The 24,781-nt window shown below is 34.0% G+C and overlaps 1 protein-coding gene across 9 annotated transcripts in view; it reads left to right on the forward strand.

Moving 5' to 3' along the window:
- The first annotated feature begins 998 nt into the window (after positions 1 to 998).
- Positions 999 to 24,781, forward strand: part of zgc:153372 — an 81,378-nt gene continuing 57,595 nt past the window's right edge. For 4 of the 9 annotated variants that reach the window (XR_012390581.1, XR_012390582.1, XM_073923283.1 and 1 more), the window contains exons 1-10: positions 999 to 1,308; positions 3,547 to 3,677; positions 3,739 to 3,889; positions 4,207 to 4,343; positions 4,423 to 4,492; positions 4,601 to 4,682; positions 5,252 to 5,383; positions 5,510 to 5,652; positions 5,732 to 5,854; positions 6,409 to 6,487. Coding sequence is in view for 4 of the 9 variants with exons in the window: in XM_073923283.1 (XP_073779384.1) it covers positions 1,198 to 1,308; positions 3,547 to 3,677; positions 3,739 to 3,889; positions 4,207 to 4,343; positions 4,423 to 4,492; positions 4,601 to 4,682; positions 5,252 to 5,383; positions 5,510 to 5,652; positions 5,732 to 5,854; positions 6,409 to 6,486 (1,158 nt within the window). In the remaining 5 variants the exon portion in view is untranslated. 9 annotated transcript variants of the gene reach the window in all.

A 24,781-nucleotide genomic window follows, 5' to 3' on the forward strand; every position in this document is an offset into this window, starting at 1 on the left:
TTTTATATTATTATTGTGAGTAAAGTTTTTGTAATTTGATTGTGATTTTCGAGATAGATAACAACCCTTAAAATGGTTGAGATATATAACATAAAAATAAGTACAAAATAAGAAAAAAGTTTAAAATATTTGTTATTAGGCCTACTTTTGTATGAAAAAATGGGAAATATAGGTATTTTTATTATTATGATTATTAGAAACACTTTTTATTAACATAATTATAATGTATTATTATTAATCATTTTAAAAGCATAAAGTTTATAAAACAATTACAACTAATTAAAACTTAATTAAACAACTTAATTAAAACTTTTGTTTTATTATTATTTTTAAAGACGAGGCACTATTAAAGCCTAAACCAGCCATCATTGAAATGAATCACAGGCTCATCTCTCTCCTACAGCAAATGTCTTGTCTTTGATAACAAAGGCCTTTCAGACTCGTCCCACAGATATTTGCTTACAAGGGGGTGAAACCAGACATACTTGGACCAGCCTTCAATCAAAGTACAAGCTGTTGTTTGGTGAGAGACTCAGGACTCGGAGGGCAGAGGAAGGTCACAGCTGACTGACTCTGCTTAATGTCAAGCAGGACACTGTGGAACGACTTTTCCAGTCCCATGAACACACACACACATACACGCACACACACCGCAGAAGAATAACAATGTGTGTATTCATCACAGCATGTCAGGCCTCTTTTTCACACCACTATCTTTTAAACTGTGCCAAAATATCAAACTACCACATATACAGAAATACAGATGCTTGATTTGGATATTATATTTCACACATCATCAACTTGTTTTGAGTATGATTAAATATTCCACATCTGATCTAGAAGACACTAAAATGGAGCTCTTGATGTATTCACATACCTATTTCTATTAGTTTATAAACATAACTAGTGAATATACCACTAGTTATGGATGATCATTGCTGAAAGCCGTGGATCATAGACTGTTAGAAAATATATATGGACGCGTGGCGGCCTCTGGTGGTTGAGTGGATAGAAGTAAGCTGTCGTTGATTATACGCAGCAGGAATAATAATTCAGCAAGAACTTTGCCCCAAGAACGTTGCAAACGATGTAAAGTTAACTCGTGTTACTGTATTCAAAACATACTAAACCACTAGAATTTGCGTTAAATTTCACTAACAGCTCGAACCTCGTGGGCGTTGACAAAACTACAACTTCATGGTTTGTTTTGTATTGATGAAGTACGCTAGCGCATTTCTCCGGTCTCTGGCTGTTCAGCGTAAAGAACAAACCCTAAAAATGTCTTCTGCTGTTCACGAGAATGTGAAGGTAAGCTGCTAAAACGTGTTGTTACCCTTTAATATTGCTAAACATGGGACGCGACCAACGACATGACAACATATTTTCGGTGCAACTTCATCAGTTACAGCTGTGTTTGTAGCCTACTTTTGACTTTAAGAGATCTGCATAGAGGTGTTGGTGTGTTTTGTGCAGAGTTTTGCCCGTTTAAAAAGTTTATAGTGTTTTGTCGTGAAGGTGTAAATCACTTGACCACAGCAGTTTTACTATAGTTTATTTGAAAAAATTTTTATTGGTAGACCATTTCACCTGGGGTCCTATTCTTGGGTCAGTAATAAGATTGAATACTGTCAGTAACAAAAATTAAAGTGAAAAAAATTATTTAATAATTACAGCATTAAATGTGCTGTATGGAAGTTTTTGACTCATTTAAAGCATAATACCATAATATGTTTGCAGATATTTAAGAAACGTGCCAAGTGAACATATTTTAACACACTTTATCAGATTATACTTTATCTGAAAAAACAATGCCGAGGTCAGATATTCTGCTTTGAAACTGTCTTTGTTTTGGTAATTTTAACCTGCCCAATGTCAGTTTGTAGCAGACTCTGAAATAAGATGCAGATTCAGAGTTCCACCTGCAGTGGCGCCCCAGAAAATTTTCTTAGGGGTTGCCAAAAGCAGCTGTATCAAATGTTGGGGTGGCACAAAAAAAAAAAAAAAAAAAGAATTCTGTGCATACCTTTTAACATTGGGATGTGAAAATAAGGGAAATGCCCACCATAAATAGGGATTCCCCCAAACCCCCCACCTGCGCTTATATATACACACTTACTATACAGACACTAATAATATCATTTGGCCATACTTGTTTTTAAGCCACAATATTATTAATACAGGTTCTTCAATTAATCTACCTTAAGGTAAATATTAAATTGCCCTTGCTGTGCATTAAAGGTGTGTGCGTGCTGTCAATGACGATAAGGAAGGGGGAGGATCAGTGAATCAGCAACATCAGTGGCACCAGACAGTTAACAAAAATTTAGTAGCTGCTATTTATTTATTTATTCATTGAAATATTATATAACAATATGGCCGCCGATATTGTGCATCTCTAGTTAGAACAAAAACTTCTTTTAATATGGAAAATATTTCTTCTACCGGTTGCCATTCCTTTTATTTAGAACACGGTTTAAATCACTTGCTCCAGTCCTCAATCTGGCAACCTGCTCTTGCGTTTGTTTTGACTCCGGAGTGCAATACCTAGTTCAACCATTGGGTGTCAAACTTTCACTGTACCTTTAAGAACACCTCATTTTCATTCTTGTTAAGAAATGTATTCATTCTTATTCATGAATGAGTAATGTATTCATTAATGTATTCATTCTTATTCTTATTATCTTATTCGTATTCATTAACAAGAATTCATTCTTGTTAAGAAATGTAAAGTGATTGTATTGTATTGTATAAGAAAACTGTACATGCTTGTTCTTGTTAATAAAAAAAAAAACACCTCACTGTATGTTCAGCTCCATCCAGAGTTATCTATTGATCTTTTTATTTGTTATTATTTATTTATTTATTTATTTAAAATATATATATATATATAAACTAAATGACCCCGGATTAATAAGGGACTAAGCCGACAAGAAAATGAATGAATGAATGAATATATATATATATATATATATATATATATATATATATATATATATATATATATATATATATATATATATATATATATATATACACAAATATTATTCAATAATACATATATTTTTCATAAACATCTCCTGTTCATTAAAATGTTTCAACAACAAAAAACTACTACAATTCTTTTTAAGCATAGGACCCCCATTATGAAATGTTTGATTGTGTTAATTTTATGGTGCGTATGGAAAATATGTATTTTCAGTAAAGTTAATTAACATTTTATATTTTATTAAAATAAGTTTTAGCATGATTTGCTAATTTATTTTTATATTATTTTATCATAATTATTTTATTATTTGTAACTATCATTTTTTTTTCATAGTAATTTTTAAATGAATTTTTAAGTTCTTTTTTATATTCTCTATTTTAATAAATAAATAAATATTAATTATATAATATACCTGTATACTATAATATACTACTGCCTTGTGTACACTTAAAGCATGCAACGTCTCTTCATTGGATTTGTCATGTTCATGCCTCGGCTTTTAAATAGGGCTTAGCATTTCTCTACTGGACTACCACAACATTGCTTTATATTACTTACAGAATTATTATGGCTCTCGGCTGGAGACTTCAGATGACTTGCAGACCAACGCTGCGTGTGTTCTGCCCTCCAAACCCCTGGCCAAGACCGCATGTGAAGCCCTCAAACAAGTTCACCCGGATGTTTGCAAGAGGTACAGCATCCCTGAGCAACACTAAATTGTAAATTTAAAAATTAATTATATAAATCTGCAGGTATTTTGGCTGCGGTCTGGTGATTCCAGAGAAGCTGGAAGGATGTAAAGTGCTTGATTTGGGCAGTGGATCGGGCAGAGACTGCTTCGTCCTCAGCAAACTAGTGGGAGAGAGGGGTCAAGTCATTGGACTGGATATGACAGACGAAATGGTAATTTGCAGATTTTAACCTATGAGATACTTATGGCTTTGGTTTTATCATATCAGTTTAACTCGAAGTCAGATTCTGACAATGCAAATTATCAAGCAGATTAACTACAACAAACCTTTTATTAACTCTCTCCCAACACACACTCTTTTGTTAGAGACTGTGTGCTTTGTAACTTTGAAGATGTGCAATACAACTCAATCTAAAGATGCATTTTTATCCCATATCTTCATTAATCATATATACAAGTAGCTTAACTGAAAAGTGTGATAATATGAAAGAAAGTGCAAATTTACCCTTTTTGTGTGCTCCATAATTAGATATCCGCCTCACAAAAATATGTCCAGTACCATCAGGAGAAGTTCGGATACTCAAAACCAAACACTGTGTTTGTAAAAGGATACATGGAGAAGCTCAGTGACGCAGCAATACAAAACAAATCATTGGATGTACTTGTGTATGCACATAAATATTATTACATTTGTAGACTATTAATCTGCCTGAGCAAAAGTTGCAAAAATGCCTTTTTATTCTAGGTCGAACTGTGTTATATGTCTGTGTCCAGATAAAAGAACTGTTTTAAGTGAAGCTTTCAAAGTTCTTAAGGTGAGATCAAATCTATCACATACCAACTGCTCATGTTTTTTCTATTATTCTTGCATTTATGAATCTGAAATATTTACAAGCTTGTTGCATTTGTAAATGATCTTCTAGGAAGGTGGAGAGTTGTACTATAGTGACATGTATGCAAGCAAAGCAGTTCCAGACTCTTTCAAGGAAGATCCAGTTCTGTGGGGTAAACTTTGATTGTTATTGGTTGTTTTTATTTGGACCATGCTTTATCGCGATACTGTATAACAGTAGGGCTGTTGTATATTTGTTTCGGATTGATTGATGAAAATTGAATGAAGAAAAAACATCTGGTTATAATTTTGGAAACAACAGATTTTTTGCATGACTATAGCCGTTGAAGCTGACATGGTGTTAAAAAAACCTGAAAGTTACTTTTTTATTAGCTGTAAAACATAGAGCAGACAAAGCAAAAAGGGGTTTTAAGTGATATTTCACACAAAAAAAATGTCATAATTTACTCATCCTTTATTTGATCCTCCATTTGAGTTTTTTTTTTTCCTCTGTTGAACACAAATGAATATATACTAAAGAATGTTGGGGGAAAAAAGCCAATGAATTCCATAGTATTATACTATGGATGTCAATAGCTGCTTTTTTCAAAGATTCTACACAATATCTTGTTTAACAGAAGAAATACATTCATAAGTTTTAACCACTTGAGTGTAAGTAAATAAAGAGCGAAATGTAATTTTTGGGTGAACCATCCCTTTATAAAGTGTTTGATTTCATCAGGAGAGGGAATGGCTGGCGCCCTCTACTGGCGAGATCTCATCACTCTGGTGAAAGACATCGGTTTCAGCACTCCACACCTGGTTGCAGGAAGTCACATTGTGGTTCACAACTCAGAACTTCAAAGAAAGATTGGTAATCTGTTTATTTGGGGTTTGGTTACAGCTTCATAGCTATTTTTGAAAGTTATTTGTTACTTGAGGGAAGCAGATGCTTTACAGTTCAACCAGTGTTATTTTGACCTCCAATTGGTCACTGCAGGTGATGTCAAATATGCATCTGGAACTTATCGGATCTTTAAACTTCCTCAAAACTCCACCAAAAGCAAAGCTCTGGTCACATATAAAGGCAGCGTGCCTGACTGTGCCGACTGTTTTGAATTTGATTCTTCTCATTCTTTCAAGGTAAACATTTATGCATATTGACAGTTTTTACAAATTAATACGACTTATTCTGTGGTAAGTCCTGCTGATTCTTTTCCAGACAAATGTCCAAGTGCAGGTGGATGCAGAGATGGCTGCCATCCTCCAAAACACACGCTTCTCCACAGACTTTGACATTACCATTTCAGAAACTCTAGATCCAAACGAGAACGCTACTCCACAGGTAAATGAGCATCTTATTCATTATCTTATGTTGCATATACAGTTGTGTCAAAATAATTAGCCCTCCTGTGAATTTTTTTCTTTTTCAAATAATTCCCAAATTATGTTTAACAGAGCAAGACGTTTTTCACAGAATGTCCTATACTATTTTTTCTTCTGGAGAAAGTCTTATACAGTATGTTTTATTTTGGCTAGAATAAAAGCAGTTTAAATTTTTTTCAAAACCATTTTAAGGTCAATATTATTAGCCATCTTAGGCAATATTTATTTTGATTGTCTACAGCACAAACCACTGTTATAAAATGATTTGCCTAACTACCCTAACTTGCCTAATTACCCTAATTAAGACTTTAAATGTCACTTTAAGCTGAAAACTAGTGTCTTGAAAAATATCTAGTAAAATATTATGTACTGTCATCATAGCAAAGATAAAACAAATCAGTTTTTATACATAAAATAATAATAATAATTCCGGATTCCTGCATTTTGTATAGCTTTATAGAAAGAGCTCACTGAAGAAGGAAATATTTGTAATCATTGTTTTGTTTTTGTCAGGTTTGCCACCTTAGCCCGTTCCTTCTTGCTGATAAACTGGGCTCTTCAGTCAAGCAGTGCTCAAAGACAGGACACTGAGGTAAATGTGAAGAGTCTGGTGGTGGATCATGTGATGTCTGGCATGGGAAGTGAAACTATATGGTGTCTGTAGTGCTCAAGTCAATTAGTTTTGTTTTAACTTATGGAAAATTTTTGTCATGCAAATTGCTAAATTACTTATTAAAACAATAATTACTGCATAGTTAAGGGAAAAAGTGCTAATAAATAGAATCCACTTTTTATTCAAGATGGAGCTAACACCAAGCGCTAAATCATGCATTTGTTTTCATTTAAAACATATTATTATATTCTTTATTTTAACAAGATTCTCTTTTTATTTTTTTGTGCTGTGGTTGTATCTGTAAACAGCAAATCGTATTCTTTATAAGATAGTAAACTATAAGCACTTTATTAGTATTTAATTCTGATATCAATATGGATACACAATCTGTCATTCATTTTATTAAGGGCGTGCTCACACTAGGTACACCTGCCTTTAACCATGCCGAACTGCGATTGTCCCCGTACCCTTTCCCCCGACGGCCTACACACATACTGCCATTTGCCGTCCGAATCTGAGTTTACTTACGTCATCGATGATGCGACTGTTCAGTTTAACAGAAGAGAAACACTCTTGCTCTGAATAGTGGAGATTGCTTTATTAAATCATTTTAATTGTTTGGGATGCAGTGACACACAGTCAAATATTTGGCCAAACAGATCAGTCACTTTTGACGCTCATAAATAATCATAAAAGTCCTCATGCTGCATGTATTAGAAGGCTTGCTGACGTGTAGCGAGAAGTATGCGTCTTTAATAAACTATGACAGTTTGCACTCATTGAACAGTAAGAATGATTAATAAATCCATATGAAACAGTCCCTTAAAAGTGACGTTGTGTCTTCAGCTTTGGGTTCAGGTGTGCTTTGCACTCACACTTCAAGCGTACCGCACCAAAGCCCTACTCAACCGCGCTCTGGCACACCTCTTGCAACTGGGCCAGGGCTGGCCAACTGAACCGTGCCTGAGCCCAATTTGGAGCACTCAAACTTGTCAAACAAACGAGAAACGTGCCTGGGCATGTTTCAGATAGCATAGTGTGAGTATGCCCTAAAATTTCAACAGCACAAATAATTTTTGCAATTTATATGATTTTCACTACCTAGATGCCTTCAGTAATTTGTTTGCCAATTTTTTTAATTTAACAAATTTTCTCAACGCAGTAATTTTTTATGTGTGTTTATTTCTGCTTTGTTATTTCAAAGTACTTTTTTACCCTTAAACAAACAATGAGAATGACTTTAGTGTACTTGTTAATCAAGGAATTAATTGTGACTATTAATAAGACTTGTTATTTGTAAAAAAATGTCTGTAAATGTCACTTGTGTACCATACATATTTGTTATGTACCATTTCAAGCTGTATTTTGTCAACAAATGCAAAATGTGTTAAAAATATGATCAAATCTTGTGTATTTAGGGAGCATACTAAATTTAAAGTTAGCTTTAGCATACAAAGATTCTGGATATTTTATAAAAAAAAAAAAAAAAATCAACAACAATAAAATTTAATTTCACAAAGAATAATCAATGTTCTCCGGTGCTCCATTTTCCCCCACAAGTCCAAAGACATGTGCTATAGGTGAATTGGGTAAGCTAAATTATCTGTAGTGTATGTGTGTGAATGGAATCGTATAGGTGTTTCCCAGTGATGGGCTGCAGCTGGAAGGGCATCTGCTGCATAAATCATATGCTGGATAAGTTGCCAGTTCATTCCGTTGTGGCGACCTCAAATAATAAAGGGACTAAGCTGAAAAGAAAATTAATGAATAAATGAATGATCAATGACGAATTATTTACTAATTAAGTGTCATGACATTGATTCCGAGAAGTGATAGAAGTTAACTTCAGTATTTGATTTCCTTTATTTCTAAAAATCATGTGATATTTTAATAGCAGGATGTAGACAGATGTCACTTTCCTTGTAAGCCTCTTGTGAAAGGCATCATTGCCAGTAAATGGACTTTCATCATAGTGTTTCTTGATGATGGCCATGTTACAGCATTTAACCTAAAAATCTACTGAAATTTGATTGAAAGACTGAACGTTTGTTTAGTTTCATTCTCGTTTCATTATAATATAACCTTTGAATTTGTAATATTTTGGTTTAACATTTGAAAAATCCTGTTGTAAAAATGTAATTGGACTATAGGTGGAGCCAAAAACCAGATTGTCAACACAATAGCTGTCAATACTATACTCGCTGTTTTATGATTCTGCAGAATGCAGTGCAGAACCAATATGATTAGACAATGATAGCGACATAAAGCAGTCATAATTCAATGATTCGAAGAGACAAATTACCTCCAAAAACAGTTCATCCCAAGCAATCAATGAGCATTTTCAGAATCTCATTTAAAGTAATTTACTTAGAGACTTAATTTGCTCATAAAAGCCTACGAGAACAAAGAGAAATGGTCCTCATGGTACAAAGTCCTCCTCTGGATCTCCTCTGATCTGTGTATTATCAAACAGGCCAGACTTAAAATACTGAATATGGCAAACTGTGTATGTATGAATAGACTTATTTCTGTAGTTTTGTATGTTATGCTAATGATTTAGCTCATTTAAAAAAAGAAAATACTTTGCTTAAATTATTCTCCCTGAGGCCATGCAAGAGGTTGGTATATTTTTCCTTTTTAATTCAGCAGAGCAAAGGATTTTTAAAGGAGTAGTTGACTCAAAAAAAAGAAAATTTTCTCAATATTTGCTCAACACGAAAGAAGATATTTTGAAAAATGCTGAAAACATGTAAACACTGACTTCCATAGTACTTAATACGGAAGTCAATAGTTCATCATGACAGAATTTTTAATTCTAAAGAACTGTTGCTTTAACTGAAACTGGTCATTGGTCGTTTATAAAATGCAAGTCGATGACATTTTGAGTCAAAATTAAAAATGGGAATACCTTTTTTGGTTTTTACACTATTCTGACTTTTACCTCACTATTATTAAGATATGAACTGTTACTTCTAAAGTTTGATGTTGTTCTACATCCCCAATCCTACCCAACACCTAGACTGCCACCTCATAATTATTAAACAGTTATTTAGTAGTTTTGGTTAATTATTTGTTAATGAATGTGAATTGTGCATTACAATAACGTGTGATTTAAAAAATACAGCAAAACAAAATTAAAGGGATAGTTCATTCAGGAACATTTACCCACTATCTAAGCTCATTTGCTTCTAAACATTTGAGTGTCTTTTTTCCAGCTGAACCTATGTAAAAAAAATGTGCTGAAGAAAGATGCTATCCATATAGAAAATTGCTATCTATTGGATATCCATATTGGAAATTGCTAACCATATAGGAAAAATTAATACAAAGGAATTCAATGGTTGCAGGTTTCCAGCGAAGAATCTTCTTTTAGGTTCAGCAGAAGAAAGAAACTGAAAAGTGAAGGGTAAGTAAATGACAGAATTTTCAGGTTTGGGTGAACTCTTCCTTTCGTACTTCTGGCTTCTAATAATAAATTTGTGTTATGAAGTGAAACAATTGGAATGTAAACATTATTCACAACATTATCACAACCTGATGATAGTCTGGTAGGACTTTTTATAGGATTTTGTTTCGACACATTTCTAAAAATAATAGTTTTAATAACTCATTTCTAATAACTGATTTATTATATCTTTGCCATGATGACAGTCAATAATATTAACTAGATATTTTTCAAGACACTTCTATACAGCTTAAAGTGACTTAACTAGGTTTATTAGGTTAACTAAGCAGGTTAAGGTAATTAGGCAAGTTATTGTATAACGATGGTATGTTCTGTAGACTAACGAAAAAATATATAGCTTAAAGGGGCTAATAATTTTGACCTTAAAATGGCTTTTAATAAATTAAAAACTACTTTTATTCTAGCCAAAATAAAACAAATAAGACTTTCTCCAGAAGAAACAAATATTATCAGACATACTGTTGAAATTTCCTTGCTCTGGTAAACATCATTTGGGAAATATTTAAAAGGAAAAAAATTCAAAAGGGGGCTAATAATTCTGACTTCAACTGTATTAAAGTTGTTTTGCCTGTATATGTTTTTTTTTTTTTTTTTTTGGCTGTTAACTGTTAAATTGCATTTTTTAATCACCAAGAACCACAATTATAATTTATACTGTACAGTCTCCTAAAATGCTGCATAAATCTACATCATTGATGACATGAGGGTAAATTAACAGCAAATTCTTGTTTTTTGGTTGAACTGTCCCTTTAGGTCCAAGTCATAAATCTTTAAAAAATGTTTTAGTTGGAATATCCTTTTAGAAATAGTCTGAATAAACTCTGTGACTTCTCCTCGGCCTCTGATGTTGAAAGCGGTGTGGAGGAAGCAGGTGTGGTGTAAATGTAAACACAGCAGTGAGGAACGGCTCTCATTGTCCTGGTTTCACCTCTCCTAAAGTGCTGGGCTTCTAGCGCGTGCCCAGAATGTATCCCATTACTCTCAGCCACTTAATGCTTGACGATATCCAGAGCTAAAAAGCCTCTGCTGTCAAGAGACACTGTGAATGGTAGAGTAAAGCTTCAGTGTATAAGACCACACACTGATTCCTGCTTCATGCTCATCTCCTGAATTTGTTCATGGATTAGATTTCAATGACGTAAGTCAGAGTATTGTAGTAGACCAGCATTGATAAATAGGAACTGTGCCAGATTTGTATTTCAATGTGAAACTTATTTTGATGTATGTATAGCTAAGCTCCCTTTACAGTACATTTCATAACTATTATTTGAGGTTTGTGGATTGTCCTAATAATATTATTGTTCCAAATTTTGGGGTTGGTAATTTTTTTAGATGCTCAACAAGGATGCTATTTCTGCATATTTTCCAGTATTCTGTCATAAATAGAAAGTTTAAAACTAAAAGAGTTTTAAATAAAAATGTTTTAATGTTATTAATGTCACTATCAGTAATTTCTTCAGACCGATGCTATGATAATACGTTATTGTGCATATTGTTTAAATATTTAATATATTAAATATCTATCTTTAAGTGATATAAATCATATCTAAAATTTTTCTTAGTTTATTTTAGCATTACTGATATACTGTAGCTTTTATTAGTAGATCAGTTTTAAGATATTTCGTTTTTTTATGTAGTCCAGTTCCCTTTACATTTATAACTATGATTTGAGGTTTGTGAATACTAGTCTTACTAGTATTGCTGCATACTTACAGTTGAAGTCAGAATTATTAGACCCCCTTTGAATTTTTTTTTCTTTTGTAAATATTTCTTTTATAAATATATTTTTTTCTTCTGAAGAAAGTCTTATTTGTTTTATTTTGCCTAGAATGAAAGCAGTTATTATTTTTTAAACATCATTTTAAGGACAAAATTATTAGCCAATTTAAGCTAGTTTTTTTTCCGATAGTCTACAAAACAAACCATCATAATACAATCACTTGCCTAATTACCCTAACCTGCCTAGTTAACCTAATTAAACTAGTCAAGCCTTTAAATGTCCCTTTAGACCAGGGGTGGGCAAACTCGGTCCTGGAGGGCCGGTGGCCTGCACAGTTTAGCTGCAACTCTAATCAAACACACCTGCTTATAGATTTCTAGTGATCTTGAAGACACTGATTGGCATGTTCAGGTATTTTTGAGTTGGAGCTAAACTATGCAGGACACCGGCCCTCCAGGACCGAGTTTGCCCACCCCTGCTTTAAGCTGTATAGAAGTGTCTTGAAAAATATCTAGTCAAATATTATTTACTGTCATCAAGGCAAAGATAAAATAAATCAGTTATTAGAAATGAGTTATTAAAACTATTATGTTTAGAAATGTGTTGAAAAATATATATTTTCTCCGGTAAACAGATATTGGGGAAAAAAATAAACAAGGGGTCTAATAATTTAGGGGGGTTAATAATTCTGACTTCAACTGTATATAAAAATATGGAGTTGGTAAGATTTTTAAAAAATGTTCAGCAAGGCTGAATTAATTTTTATAAGTCAATATAACCAATACAACCAATTAAAGTGAATTATTTATATACAGTTGAAGTCAGAATGATTAGCCCTCCTTTGAATTTGTTTTCTTTTTTATATATATTTTCCAAATTATGTTTAACATAGCAAGAAAATTTTCACAGTATGTCTGATAATATTTTTTCTTCTGGAGAAAGTCTTATTTTTTATTTCGGCTACAATAAAAGCAGATATTCATTTCATAAAAAACATGTTAAGGTCAAAATTATTAGCCCCTTTAAGCTATATTTTTTTTCAATAGTCTACAGAACAAATCATGTACAATAACTTGCATAATTACCCTATACTGCCTAGATAACCTAATTAATCTAGTTAAGCCTTTACATGTCACTTTAAGCTGTATAGAAGTGTCTTGAAAAATATCCAGTCAAATATTATTTACTGTCATCATGGCAAAGATCAAATAAATCAGTTATTAGTAATGAGTTGAGAAATGTGTTGAAAAAAAACTTCTCTCTGTTAAACAGAAATTGGATAAAACGTAAACAGGGGATCTAATATTTCAGGGGGCTAACAATTCTGACTTTATAAACAAATATTTCTTTAAATATTTCTAATTAGAGAAATTATCCCAGTTATTTCATTTAAATTACCAAAATGATTTTCTGATTAAAATTTTTTTTGTTTTCATATTTAGTAAACTACAGTAATCTTGTTTACAGTTTTTGATCCATCCAGATGCTTGTTTGAATGAGACCTCTTAAACCTCTCCATTCGACAAACAATAGCAAATGAGAAAATTGCTTTTATCTGGTCATTTACAGAGCTCATCCACATGCACTACACTGACCAGCTTACTCCAGATCCATAAATTCATACTGGAGCAAACGACTAACCGGACCCATCTGAGGCAGCACTTGAGGCTGCAGGAGCTCTGGCGGGTCAGAATGGGAGTGGAGACTCGCTGAAGAGGAAAAATAGAGCGGTGTTCTTGACCTGCCCTCAGCCTCGCTCCCTCAGAGCCTGACCTGCAGGAGAGGCTGGCGGATATCTTACCCCTGCTGCTTGACTAGCCAACCGAGATCAAACGCGCCCGCGCCTCCCTCCCCTCCTGTCCCGGCCAGAGCTGATTGAAGCGATTCATGACCAGGTCATGACCCCTGCGTGCCAGGAACGGCTGAGGACAGGCAAGCAGCTTTCCTAAGCAGGTTTCGTAGACTCACACTGAAACAGCACCACGTCTTTATCGCAGCAGCTCACCTTTCCTGCCTATAAATCACACTGTTTCCTTTTTCATTCACCTGCTTTTCCGTTTTTTTTCAATTGGGTTTCAAAAGTTCAGTTGTGTGGCGAATTCAATCTCAGTCCTGAATTCAACACTCATTCATTTATTCGTTTTCCTTCGGCTTAGTCCCCTTATTTATAAGGGGGTCAACACAGTGCGATGAATCGGAAACTATTCTGACATATGTGGTGGATGCCCTTCCAGCCACATCCCAGCACTTGGAAACACCCATACACTGTCACATTTACACACACACTCATACACTAACCGTTCATTCAAAGGGGCTTGAGCGTCAATGCTTAACTGAGGGCGTGTCTGAAGTTGGGGCTGACGCGATCGTCATAGCAGCGATCAAAATTAGTCTGCAATCGGCTACTGTCTGAGCTAGGGTATCTGCATGAAGCAACCTAATTGGCTGACGCTTCCGTTGCTGCTAGAAAAGTTGAGAATTTCTCAACTTCTGCAGCGAGCAACGCCACTGAAGCAGCACAAACGGATCCACAATGCAGTTCAGCAAAGCCTGACGTCATCCATACAAAGTAAATGGAAAGCGTTGACGCTAATGCCCTGTGTGAATGGGGTATGAGGCCAATTTTGATTAACCAATTCACTCTTAGCGCATCTCTTTAGACTGTGGGGGCAACTGGAGGAAACTCCACACAGAAATGCCAACTAGCCCAGCCAAGACTCGAACCAGCGACCTTCTTGCTGTCAGGCACAGTATTAACCACTGAGCCATCTTTCCACCCAAGCAACATAGAGATTACATGATTTCTATTGTCGGTTATTATGATGACAGTCACTGTGTCAGATTATGCGATTTTTGTCTAAACTAAATCTTCATGTGTTGTGGATCTAAATAATGCCAGACTACATGTTCATTGCATGGCACCTACAGTCCACATTCTGTCATCAAGAAGCCACATATACTGTAAATGTCTCTGTAATGTTCTGATTCGTTAGTTTACATGGCAGTTCTAGTACCCAATCAACAGGCTTCAGAAGCACCCCGGTTTATCTTTGTCAACAACTATCCTTGTATTTTGTAATGGTAGTTCAGTGATGAAACGTCATACAAGTGTATTCTCCATGACTTTCTTGCACTCCATAACTTTCTTGCATTTAACGGAAGCAGTCATCCTCTCTCTTACATTTTACAGTTTCAGACATTACCTCACAATCAGGACTCGACTATGTACTGCATACAGTTGAAGTCAAAATTATAAGACTTGTTTTTTTTTCTGTTTAACAGAGAGAAGTTTTTTTCAACACATTTCTAAACATAATAGGACTAATTTCTTATCTTTGCCATGATGACAGTAAATACTATTGACTAGATATTTTTCAAAACACTTACAGCTTAAAGTGACATTTAAAGGCTTAACTAGGTTTGTTAGATTAACTAGGCAGGAAAGGGTAATTAGGCAAGTTATTGTATAATGATGGTTTGTTCTGTGGACTATCAAAATATATATATATATATATATATATATATATATATATATATATATATATATATATATATATATATATATATATATATATATATATAGCTTAAAGGAGTTAATAATATTGACCTTCAAATAGTTTTTAAATAATTAAAAACTGCTTTTATTCTAGTTGAAATATAACAAATAAGACTTTCTCCAGAAGAAAAAAATATTAAATTCCCTTGCTCTGTTAAACATTATTTTTTATATATAAATTCATAGGGGGGCTAACAATTCTGACTTCAACTATCTATATCTATATATATATCTATATATATATATCTATATATATATATATATATTTTATATATATATATATATATATATATATATATATATATATATATATATATATATATATATATATATATATATATATATATATGGCTTCACACAGCAACACGTGTGGCATGACATCACAGAGACGCTATTGGTTAAATGCCGGCAATGTAAAACACGGAAGCAGCTTGAAGTGGAAAGCACAAGTATGTGCTATACAATTGATGGTGACAAAATTACCATTGCCAACATTGTGAGAAATAAAAACTTGGCATTGCAAGAGGTGCTAAGGAAACATTTAACATAACAAATCTGATAAGACACCTCAAAAACAAACGTAAAACCTTCATTTAAAATGCCGTCTCTTTACTATTTCACAGAAAAAAACTCTGCCAGCCCTTTATTAGACAATTTCTGACAAACTACTTGTCCTGTTATAAGATGTACCCCATGTTCGTTCACCACAGACATATGGCGTTCGCCCGTAGCATGCCTCTACTAAACCTTTATGTATTATCGAAGTATCGGATCGGGTTTCGGTATTGGTAGATACTCTAAATTAAATGACTCGGACTCAGATTTGAGGGCAAAAACATGATCAGGACATCCCTAGTAAATATGTGTAGTGCTTTGCAGAACATGTCTTTGCGGCATGTAAGTGTTTCTCTTTAACAGTTCAAATCAAATCCATTATAAAAAGTGTGTTTAATGGGTAAATCATGGTGTAATTTTCATTTTTCTATGGGTCTCATGCTTAAATTAAAAATCTTGTTTTTTATATAAAAAGATAATAAAATTAGGCACTATTTTACCAACACTAATTTTGTTGTAGTTAATGATCGTTTCATTTTAGCATATAATATAAATAAATACATTTAAAAAATGTGTTAGTCAATGTTGAAATTAATTTGAGCTAATGATTAAATGTACTTCTAAAGTACTTAAAAAAAAACCTTAGCTGGTGCAAAATAAATTCAAAAAGTCTTTTTTGGTATTCCATTAACATTCAATTTACAAAAGTGCAAATCACCTTCAACATTTTAAATTACTTTTATGAAAATAAAATGTCAAAACATGGATTAAATAACTTTACGGATAAATGTAAAAAAGTAACAACATTCTTATTCCGATCTGTAATCTGACCTGTAATCATTATATTGTTACTTTATGTTGAATGATTGTCTTCTTCCTGATAAATGGGTAAAACCTGTAGTGTTTGAAGCATAGTGGTAAAATATAAAGATTTAAATTGACAGTTAAATAAGTATTTTGAGACTTCACTATAATCCTTAAGTCTATTGATATTGCTGACAAGATACATGGTGTATAAACTACTGTTGCGCTGAATATCATTTTTGTGTGTGTCTTCTGAAAATCATTAAAAAAGTGAAAAATATTTGATAGGAATCCTTTTTTGCTCAGTCGAATTTAAATAAATAAACAAACACATTCTAATATACCTTAAGGAGGAGGGGATCAATAATTTTAATGCACTGTAAAACCCAGCAATTAACTTTATCAAATGAAATGAGTGTAGTTAACTTAATATTTATTGAAAGTTAATTCTACTCATTTGAAAAGAGTTTTGAACTCAGTGTTGAAGGTAATGAGTTAATTAAATACCACTTTACTTCAACGGAAATGGAGTAAGTTCACAGTACTCATATAGATTTGTTTTTGAACTCAAATGGTTTTTAGCAATCGGTTTCTTCAAACTGTTTGAGTTGCCTTAACTTATTGGGTTTTACAGTACTCAGTTGGTTTGAGTTCTCTTCATTTATTGGGTTTAACTGGGCTTAAATTGGGTGACGCGATGGTGCAGTGGGTAGTGCTGTCACCTCACAGCAAGAAGGTAGCTGGTTCGAGCCTCGGCTGAGTCAGTCGTCATTCCTGTGTTGAGTTTGCATGTTCTCCCCACATTTGCGTTGGTTTCCTTCAGTTTCTCCGGTTTCCCCCACAGTCCAAAGAAATGCGGTACAGGTGAATTGAACAGGCTAAAATCTCCGTAGTTTATGTGTGTGAATGAGTGTGTGTGTATGGATATTTCCCAGAGATGGGTTGCAGCTGGAAGGGTATCCGCTGTGTAAAACATGCTGGATATGTTGGCGGTTCATTCCGCTGTGGTGACCCCAGATCAATAAAGGGACTAAGCCGAAAAGAAAATGAATGTGCTCAAATTGCTTCATTTACTCAAATGGATTAGGTTCACAGTACTCATTAATATTAGTTTTTGAACTTAAATGGTTTGTTGCAATCGGTTTCCTGAAATGGTTTAAGTTACCTTAACTTTGTGGGTTTTACAGTGCTCAGTTGGTTTGAGTTCTCTTCATTTGTTGGGTTTTACAGTGTAGTATTCTTTGTATAGTATTATTTGACTGATTTTATGTTGTCTTCAAATTTAGCCAGCTTTGAATTTTATTACGTTTGAAATTTGTTTATAAAGTCAGCTTCTTAAAAAACAAAACAGAAACTAATGGTTTATTTTAGGTTTATTTTGTATAGCGCTTTTCACAATGATTATACATTCAGAAAATTTAAGGTTATTAGTTACCATAGCTGTATTAGTTACTAATAACTTTAACTGATCAACTAGTAACTAATAGCTTTTAACAGTTAAAGATATTATATATAAACATAGATAACCTGCAGGTATAGCATATATGTGCTGTCCATGTTTTATGAAGTGTATTTGTGTATTAAGCGTATGTGTTTTCCTATTATTTGCCCGCTCTAAGTCTCTATAACTATCATTACAAAGCTTTCACATCGATAAACACTTTGATGCATTGATTTAGCTTTAATCCATCTGGATCCTTTGATAAGCAAATATTTTTTTGTTCCTCACTATCTGCCTTTTGTGACATTGTTCACTTCACAGGGGCCTCTTTCTCTCTCTCTTTTTTGTTTCTCCAACGTCCTTTCGTAAAGTCTGTGAGTATATGTATTGATTCTCCTTCTACTTCCCAGTGTGCTCCAGCTTAGTCCTTGTTCAATGTCGCTTTCTGTTTTAATTAAAAGGTTATTAATACGGTATCAGGCGAGGAGATTAGCCGCGTGGTTATTGAAGGAAAGCTTTGTGGCATCACAATGTCCATTCTCTTGGGCCCTGTCAAATTTATCAGGTTCAAGGGCAACAATAGGCACTAGAATATCAGCTAACAGATCCTTGGAAGCTTTTGTCTTGGCCGGCGAGAGATCTAAATTGCCCTGTGTTGTTAAGCTAAAAGCTTATTCAGAGGAATGCTAAAACCCTCCTCTTTGATCTCTCAAGCAAAAAACGGATGAAGGAGAAATGGAGGAGAAACAACAATAGTGTTTGGTTTGGAGGATCTCATTATTCCAATGCAATTTTTGGTCACTTGATGGAATATCTGGATGTGTAGCTCTGCATGTTTTATTTCGTATCAGTGCAAGAGTCTGTTAATAAGGGAAATCCCATGTTTGTAAGAGAAGCTGAGGGTGGGAAAAAATGGGGTTTTCCTGTTCCTTTTGTGACCTTTTTTGTTGTTTGGATGGTCAACAGCCAAGGTTAAACATGACTGCTTCCAAATACAACCATGTCAGTGCTTAAATCACCAAATAACCTTTTATTGTTCCACTGTCTAGACGTTTGGTGATTACAAGATCATTTAATATCTAACTCTAGATCCAATAGTACTAATCTCTTTACCTTTATTTCAACAACCTCAGAGTGACTTTATTATTTTATTCATTTATGTGGAAGGAAATAAGTTGACTTTGTTATTATAGGAGTGTCAAAGAAAAGTTGCCCTCCGTCATCCTGCTTGTAGCTTTATCAGAAAACTGCACCTTTCAATTTGCCCACATTTTGTTTTCATCCACAGGCTGTCAGAAAAACAGCCAACAGTGTGATAGGTTTGACAGCCGATGAGATATTATGGTCAATGAGATACCCATAAATGTGTCATACACAAATTATTTTTGTTTAGTTTTAAAGTTTTGTATTCTTTCATAATGTGACCATTTGCAGAGCTTGGCAGTTTTATTAGCAGTCTCAGGCAAAAGTTATGCTTGTCAAATGATTGAAGACAGTTGTGCTCACTTATTTTCACATATTAATATCTATCTATCCATCCATCCATCCATCCATCTTTGTTTATTTCTGTAATTGGCATTTGAAATGAGGATTACTATTTGTGTTGTTATTTGTATTTTTTTTTTTTATAAAAAAAGTTTTTATAATTTGTAATTTTTATTGCAAGCAATTTCTTACGACAGCTAGTTTTGTTTCTATTGTGAAGTCTGCTGAGAATAACTCTGTCACTGACATTAAAAATAAGGATTACTATTGTTACTAACTGTTTAAACTTGTTTCAACTATAAACGCACTCAAAAAGTGATGGTTGTTGTTTGTTTAAACTACATGATTGAAAAGAGCTGAAACAACACAATTCCTGAGTTTTTTGTTTTTGGGAAACCTAATTATTTTATGTTCATTCCACCTAAATTTGTAAATACTAATAGATTAACTTAAATCCTTTTGGTTGTCGCAACACAGGTCGATTGTGTGGAACCCAACATTTTTTACAAACTCTCAGAAATAAAGGTACAATAGCTGTCACTGGGGTAGTACATATTTGTGGCTGAAAGGCCATTATTGGTACCTCAAAGGTACATAAGGTGCATTTGGGTACTAATATTGAGGTACTACAGCGGACTAGATATCTTTTAAAAGGTACTGCCCCAGTGACAGCTCTCATACCTTTGTTTCTAAGAGTGCAGTGTAGTTAGTTGAAGGAAAATAAATATGTTGTAATTTTTTTGTAGTCTGCCGAGTAGACAAGATCTGTTAGAAATTATGTTGTTTTTACCTTTACAGAAAAAATAAATCTAATAAATCCAAAAACAATTATTTCCACATCTTTGATTTAAAAGTGCATCATCTAAATTTGTTTTTGTGTAGTTTTATTTTTCTTGTGATTGATTTTACAGTGAACTGGCAGCAGATAGTGCACCTGATGACATATAATCCCACTGCTCATGTAAATGGAAAAAGCTAAAAACCAATCCCATCTATAGCTGTAAATTGCTGTACAATACCGCAAAATTGGTCCATTGTGTCATTATAGTATTAAGATTGTACTGTACCAAAAATCTAAAAAGAAAAATAGTCTATTTTTTAAAGTTTAACACCCATTGGATGTATTGATCAAACAGTATTCTGTGGCTTCATTTTTTTTTTCAGAAAGTACAAACTAAAGGACTACATTATTTATATTTCAGCTCTTTTTTACATAAACATCTCAAGGCTGACATGCAGGCTAAGAACATCCCTCTTCTCTGTAGATTCTGTTATAGAGTTGGAGAATATTTCTTAAATTGACTTTTTCATAACTATAAATTATATCATGATAATTATATTAGCATTCTCTCCAATGCAGAGTAATATTGTTCAGTTTATTATAATAGAGCATCAGGTTTGTTGTCTGCCCCTTTAATGAATAGGTCACCTAAAAATATAAGTTCTGTAGTCATTTACTCATCCTCCACTTGTTCCAAACCTGTTGAGTTTCTTTCTTCTGTTGAACACAGAAGACATTTTGAAGAATGATAGAAACCAGCAGCCATAGTGGGAACAAAAATACTATAGACATCAATGGCACAGAAAAAAAAGTCAAGTGGACGGTGAGTAACGGATGACAGAATTTTTATTTTTGGATGAACTATCACTTTATATTCTGAAGCTCTTTAAAGTAGAATTGGCTTTAAGTGTTTTTGTCATGAAGTGATTCAAACAATATTTAAGATACAGTACTTTGTGAACATAAAAAGGCTTTCTTTTTAATGCCATATAAGAACATTTTGGTTCCCAAAAGAACCTTTTAGGTTTTAATTATCTAAACAATCTGTATTCACTGTAAAGAACCTTTTGTGGATTAAAAAGTTTTGGGAATGTTAGAGAATCTTCATTAAACCATCAATCCAGAATAAAGAACCTTTATATTTAAGAGTGCAGTTCCATTTACTTGCACTGATAAGACCATAATCCCTTGAATCCCTAAAATGAAGCTTTTTGTTTGTCCGATTACTCTAAGCATTTGTCTAGATTTGTCTTCACTTTCTGGAGTTTTAAACATGCTACGCTGCTTTGCTTTAAACAAAGGCAGCAGATCAAAGCTCCAGTTCTTCTGTAAAGCTTGTCAGAGCGAGAAACAGAAACCAAGAGGAGGAGGAGCAAAAGCAGAGGTCATTTGGTTCACAGCTGAACAAATCCAGCTGCTCGTAAGGTGTTTATTCACTGTTTATTTACTAGTCTGTTAACTCGTTTGACTTCATCTATAATATTTATTTAAAAAAAAAAAAAAGAAACTTTTCAGTCATGATGATGGTCAAGTCTGTCATAATGAAGAAGGGTCTCTTGGGTGGCTTGATAAAATGATCCATTATACTATAATGTATCTGTTAATAGTGCTGTCAAAATTATGAATTTTGGCTGATGATTAATTGTCAAAGAATTAATGGAGCGGAGAAACTATGAAGTCAATTTGTATGGAAAAACCTGTAAGTGAGCATTTCCGGTTCCCTCGTACCAAAGTCAATAGGTTTTTTGAAAGGGATTTTTAAATAACTTAAATAAGGTTTGTGGCTAACACAAACTCAAGATACTTTCACGTTTTATTATACAACATAAAACACATCAGTTACATCACACTCTTACATTTTTTAAAATTGGTTACGCTTCTTTAAACAGACGGTTGCTATCAAGTTGCCAAATGGGACTACAGGCGCTGTCGGAGACATTATACATCATTGAGCTGAACCGGTCTGGAACGCAGCTCGCTTGCGTTGAGCATTTGGGTTATGTGTTTTAATTGTCGGTTTTGGTGCTTTTTACATTTGAGCTTTTGTCATGCCTTTTAATGATTGAAGAATTGTTAAAAATGATTGAGATTAATTGACTGTTTTGTAATTTATCACTTTGTACCTTTAAATATTTAAGATATTGAGCCCTATCATACACCCGGAGCAATGTGGCGCAAGGCGTGGCGCAATACTTGTTTGCTAGTTTCAGCTTGGCGCAAGAGTCGTTTTGAGGCGTTGCGCTACGCTGTTTAAATAGCAAATGCATTAGCGCTTAATTGTGCGCCCATAGGCGTTCTGGTCTAAAAAGGAAGGCGTTCTGAGGCGCACGGCTGGCGCGTTGCTATTTTGAGAAACTAAAATAGACTTTTCATTAAACCAAAACAAACCCAGTCTAAACTCCGGCGCAGAGTTGCGCCTCGCTTACACACTGCTTAATACGCACAAGAGAGCAATAGGCAAATATCTTTACATATGAAAAAATTTAAATATTAAGGATATATATAGGATATAATAAGAATAGTTATAGGATATAAATATAAAGGATTAAAATATTACAAAACATATTATTTTCTAGCCAACATAAATATGAAAAATCACTGCTTTTATGTCTTCTTCATCTCGGGAGGCTTTTTTAGTTCATATATATTGTATAATGTTATTATTATTAGCAGTATTATTTATTATGTCCATATTTATATTTGTTTTACTAAAAACAAGCTTAGATTTGCCCACCTGCCAGGTTTTAGACTATATGGGGCACTGCATGTGTTTTAGGATATAACTCAGGTTTTTGAACACAAAAACCTTATCGTTATTGTTGTTCATTTATTCGTTTGCTGGAAATTAGAACTAAATTTAGAAACAGTTTTGAAACAAATATTTGCGCTGAACAAACGCAATTATTTATTTATAGACTAATTGATGTCTGTGCGTAAAGGTTTCCCTATCCAAGAGCGAAAGTGAAAGTGATCCATTATCTGTTTGCTGTTAACTGTTTGCTAGTGAAATGCTCAGTTTTTCCACTTAGACTTACTTTACGTCCTGTAAATAGTGAATGCTCTTAAAGGGAATGGGAGATGAGACTCTAATTAGTTTATTCTCAAAACACACCTATAACTCATTAATAAAATAAACTCAACTCTTTTAGACCATGCGCCACGGCGCAAAGCGGATTTTCCCGTCTGTAAATTAGCAAAAATGCGTTCTGACACGCCCTGAAAGTGTTTGCGCCCTGCGTTTTGCGCTCTGTGTCAAAATTGAGCCCATTAATTGTATTTTGGAGTCATAACATACAAGCAAAAAACACAAAATGACATGCAGAAGCTACATGTGGCACAGACAAACAACATGCCAATAACTTATTGCACAGAAAATGGCCATAGTGTTTCAACTAGTTTTTAACAGAGAGACGCTGTACAAATGCCATTTAAACAAACAGTCTCTTGCTCTCGCAAATCTGAAAGTGAAAGTAAAATGCATGCGAGTTTGGAAGGTAGCACTGCATTTTGGTTTCCCTCATTATTTATTAAAGGAGGTGCAGCAATCGCTGATGTCTGAAACAACCAACATAAGCTCATTGGAAATATGTGCCTCAGCCTACATTTTGTATGGTATTGTACTTGTGAAGCCGAGACCTCATGTTTGAGTCCAGTGAAGCACAGTTCCACAAAAACGATAAAAGCAATACAAAATCAAGGTAAAATTGCATTGCTGTGATGGACTTTGTTTTTATATGTGCTTTTGACAACACTGTTTGGTTTGGGGAAGGGTATGACAATCAATGGTTTATTGTGGACGTGGACAAAAAAGAGGAGACTCACACATATAGCAAAATGTAGCCTAAGTCACATTTATATTTGCAAAAAATGTAGAAAGCTGTTTTATCTTTTGAAAAGTGCAACAGAACGTACCCAGAGGATCATATTTTATGTTTTACAAAAATGTAGGCTGTGGTACGTGTTTTCAATGAGCCTGGGTTTGAAAACAACCGCAGATCGATTAAATAACTGCAATTAGATTATTTCATCACTGTGACAGGCCAAATAGTTAGTGAAATGGCATACTTCTAGGTGCTAATGTGAAAATGTTGGGTTAATATAACAGAAAATACATTTCAGATTTTACCAAGGAAACAGTGATGTCATATTGTTGGCTAAATCCAGCTCTTTCCAGCTGCTAGTAAGGTGTTTATTCACTGTTTGTTTACTTGTCTGTTAACTCTTTGACTTTTTTTTTTTTTTTTTTTTAAAGAGTTTCAGACATGAGGTCAGTCAGTTCTGTCATAATGAAAAAGGGCCTCTCGGGTGGAGCAAACACTTAGTCCACTTGTCATATGTGTGCTGTGTTGGCTTGAGTCCAAATGGTCGTCTAATAGACCCTATTCTAGGCCTTCAATGCTGTTGTCTGGATCCCCAGGGCCTGATTAGTCTCAAGAATAATTCTGGAAAAGGGCACAGCGAAGAC

The sequence above is a fragment of the Danio rerio genome, chromosome 15 (assembly GCF_049306965.1).
Source record: "Danio rerio strain Tuebingen ecotype United States chromosome 15, GRCz12tu, whole genome shotgun sequence".
In the NCBI taxonomy this organism is placed as follows: Eukaryota; Metazoa; Chordata; class Actinopteri; order Cypriniformes; family Danionidae; genus Danio; species Danio rerio.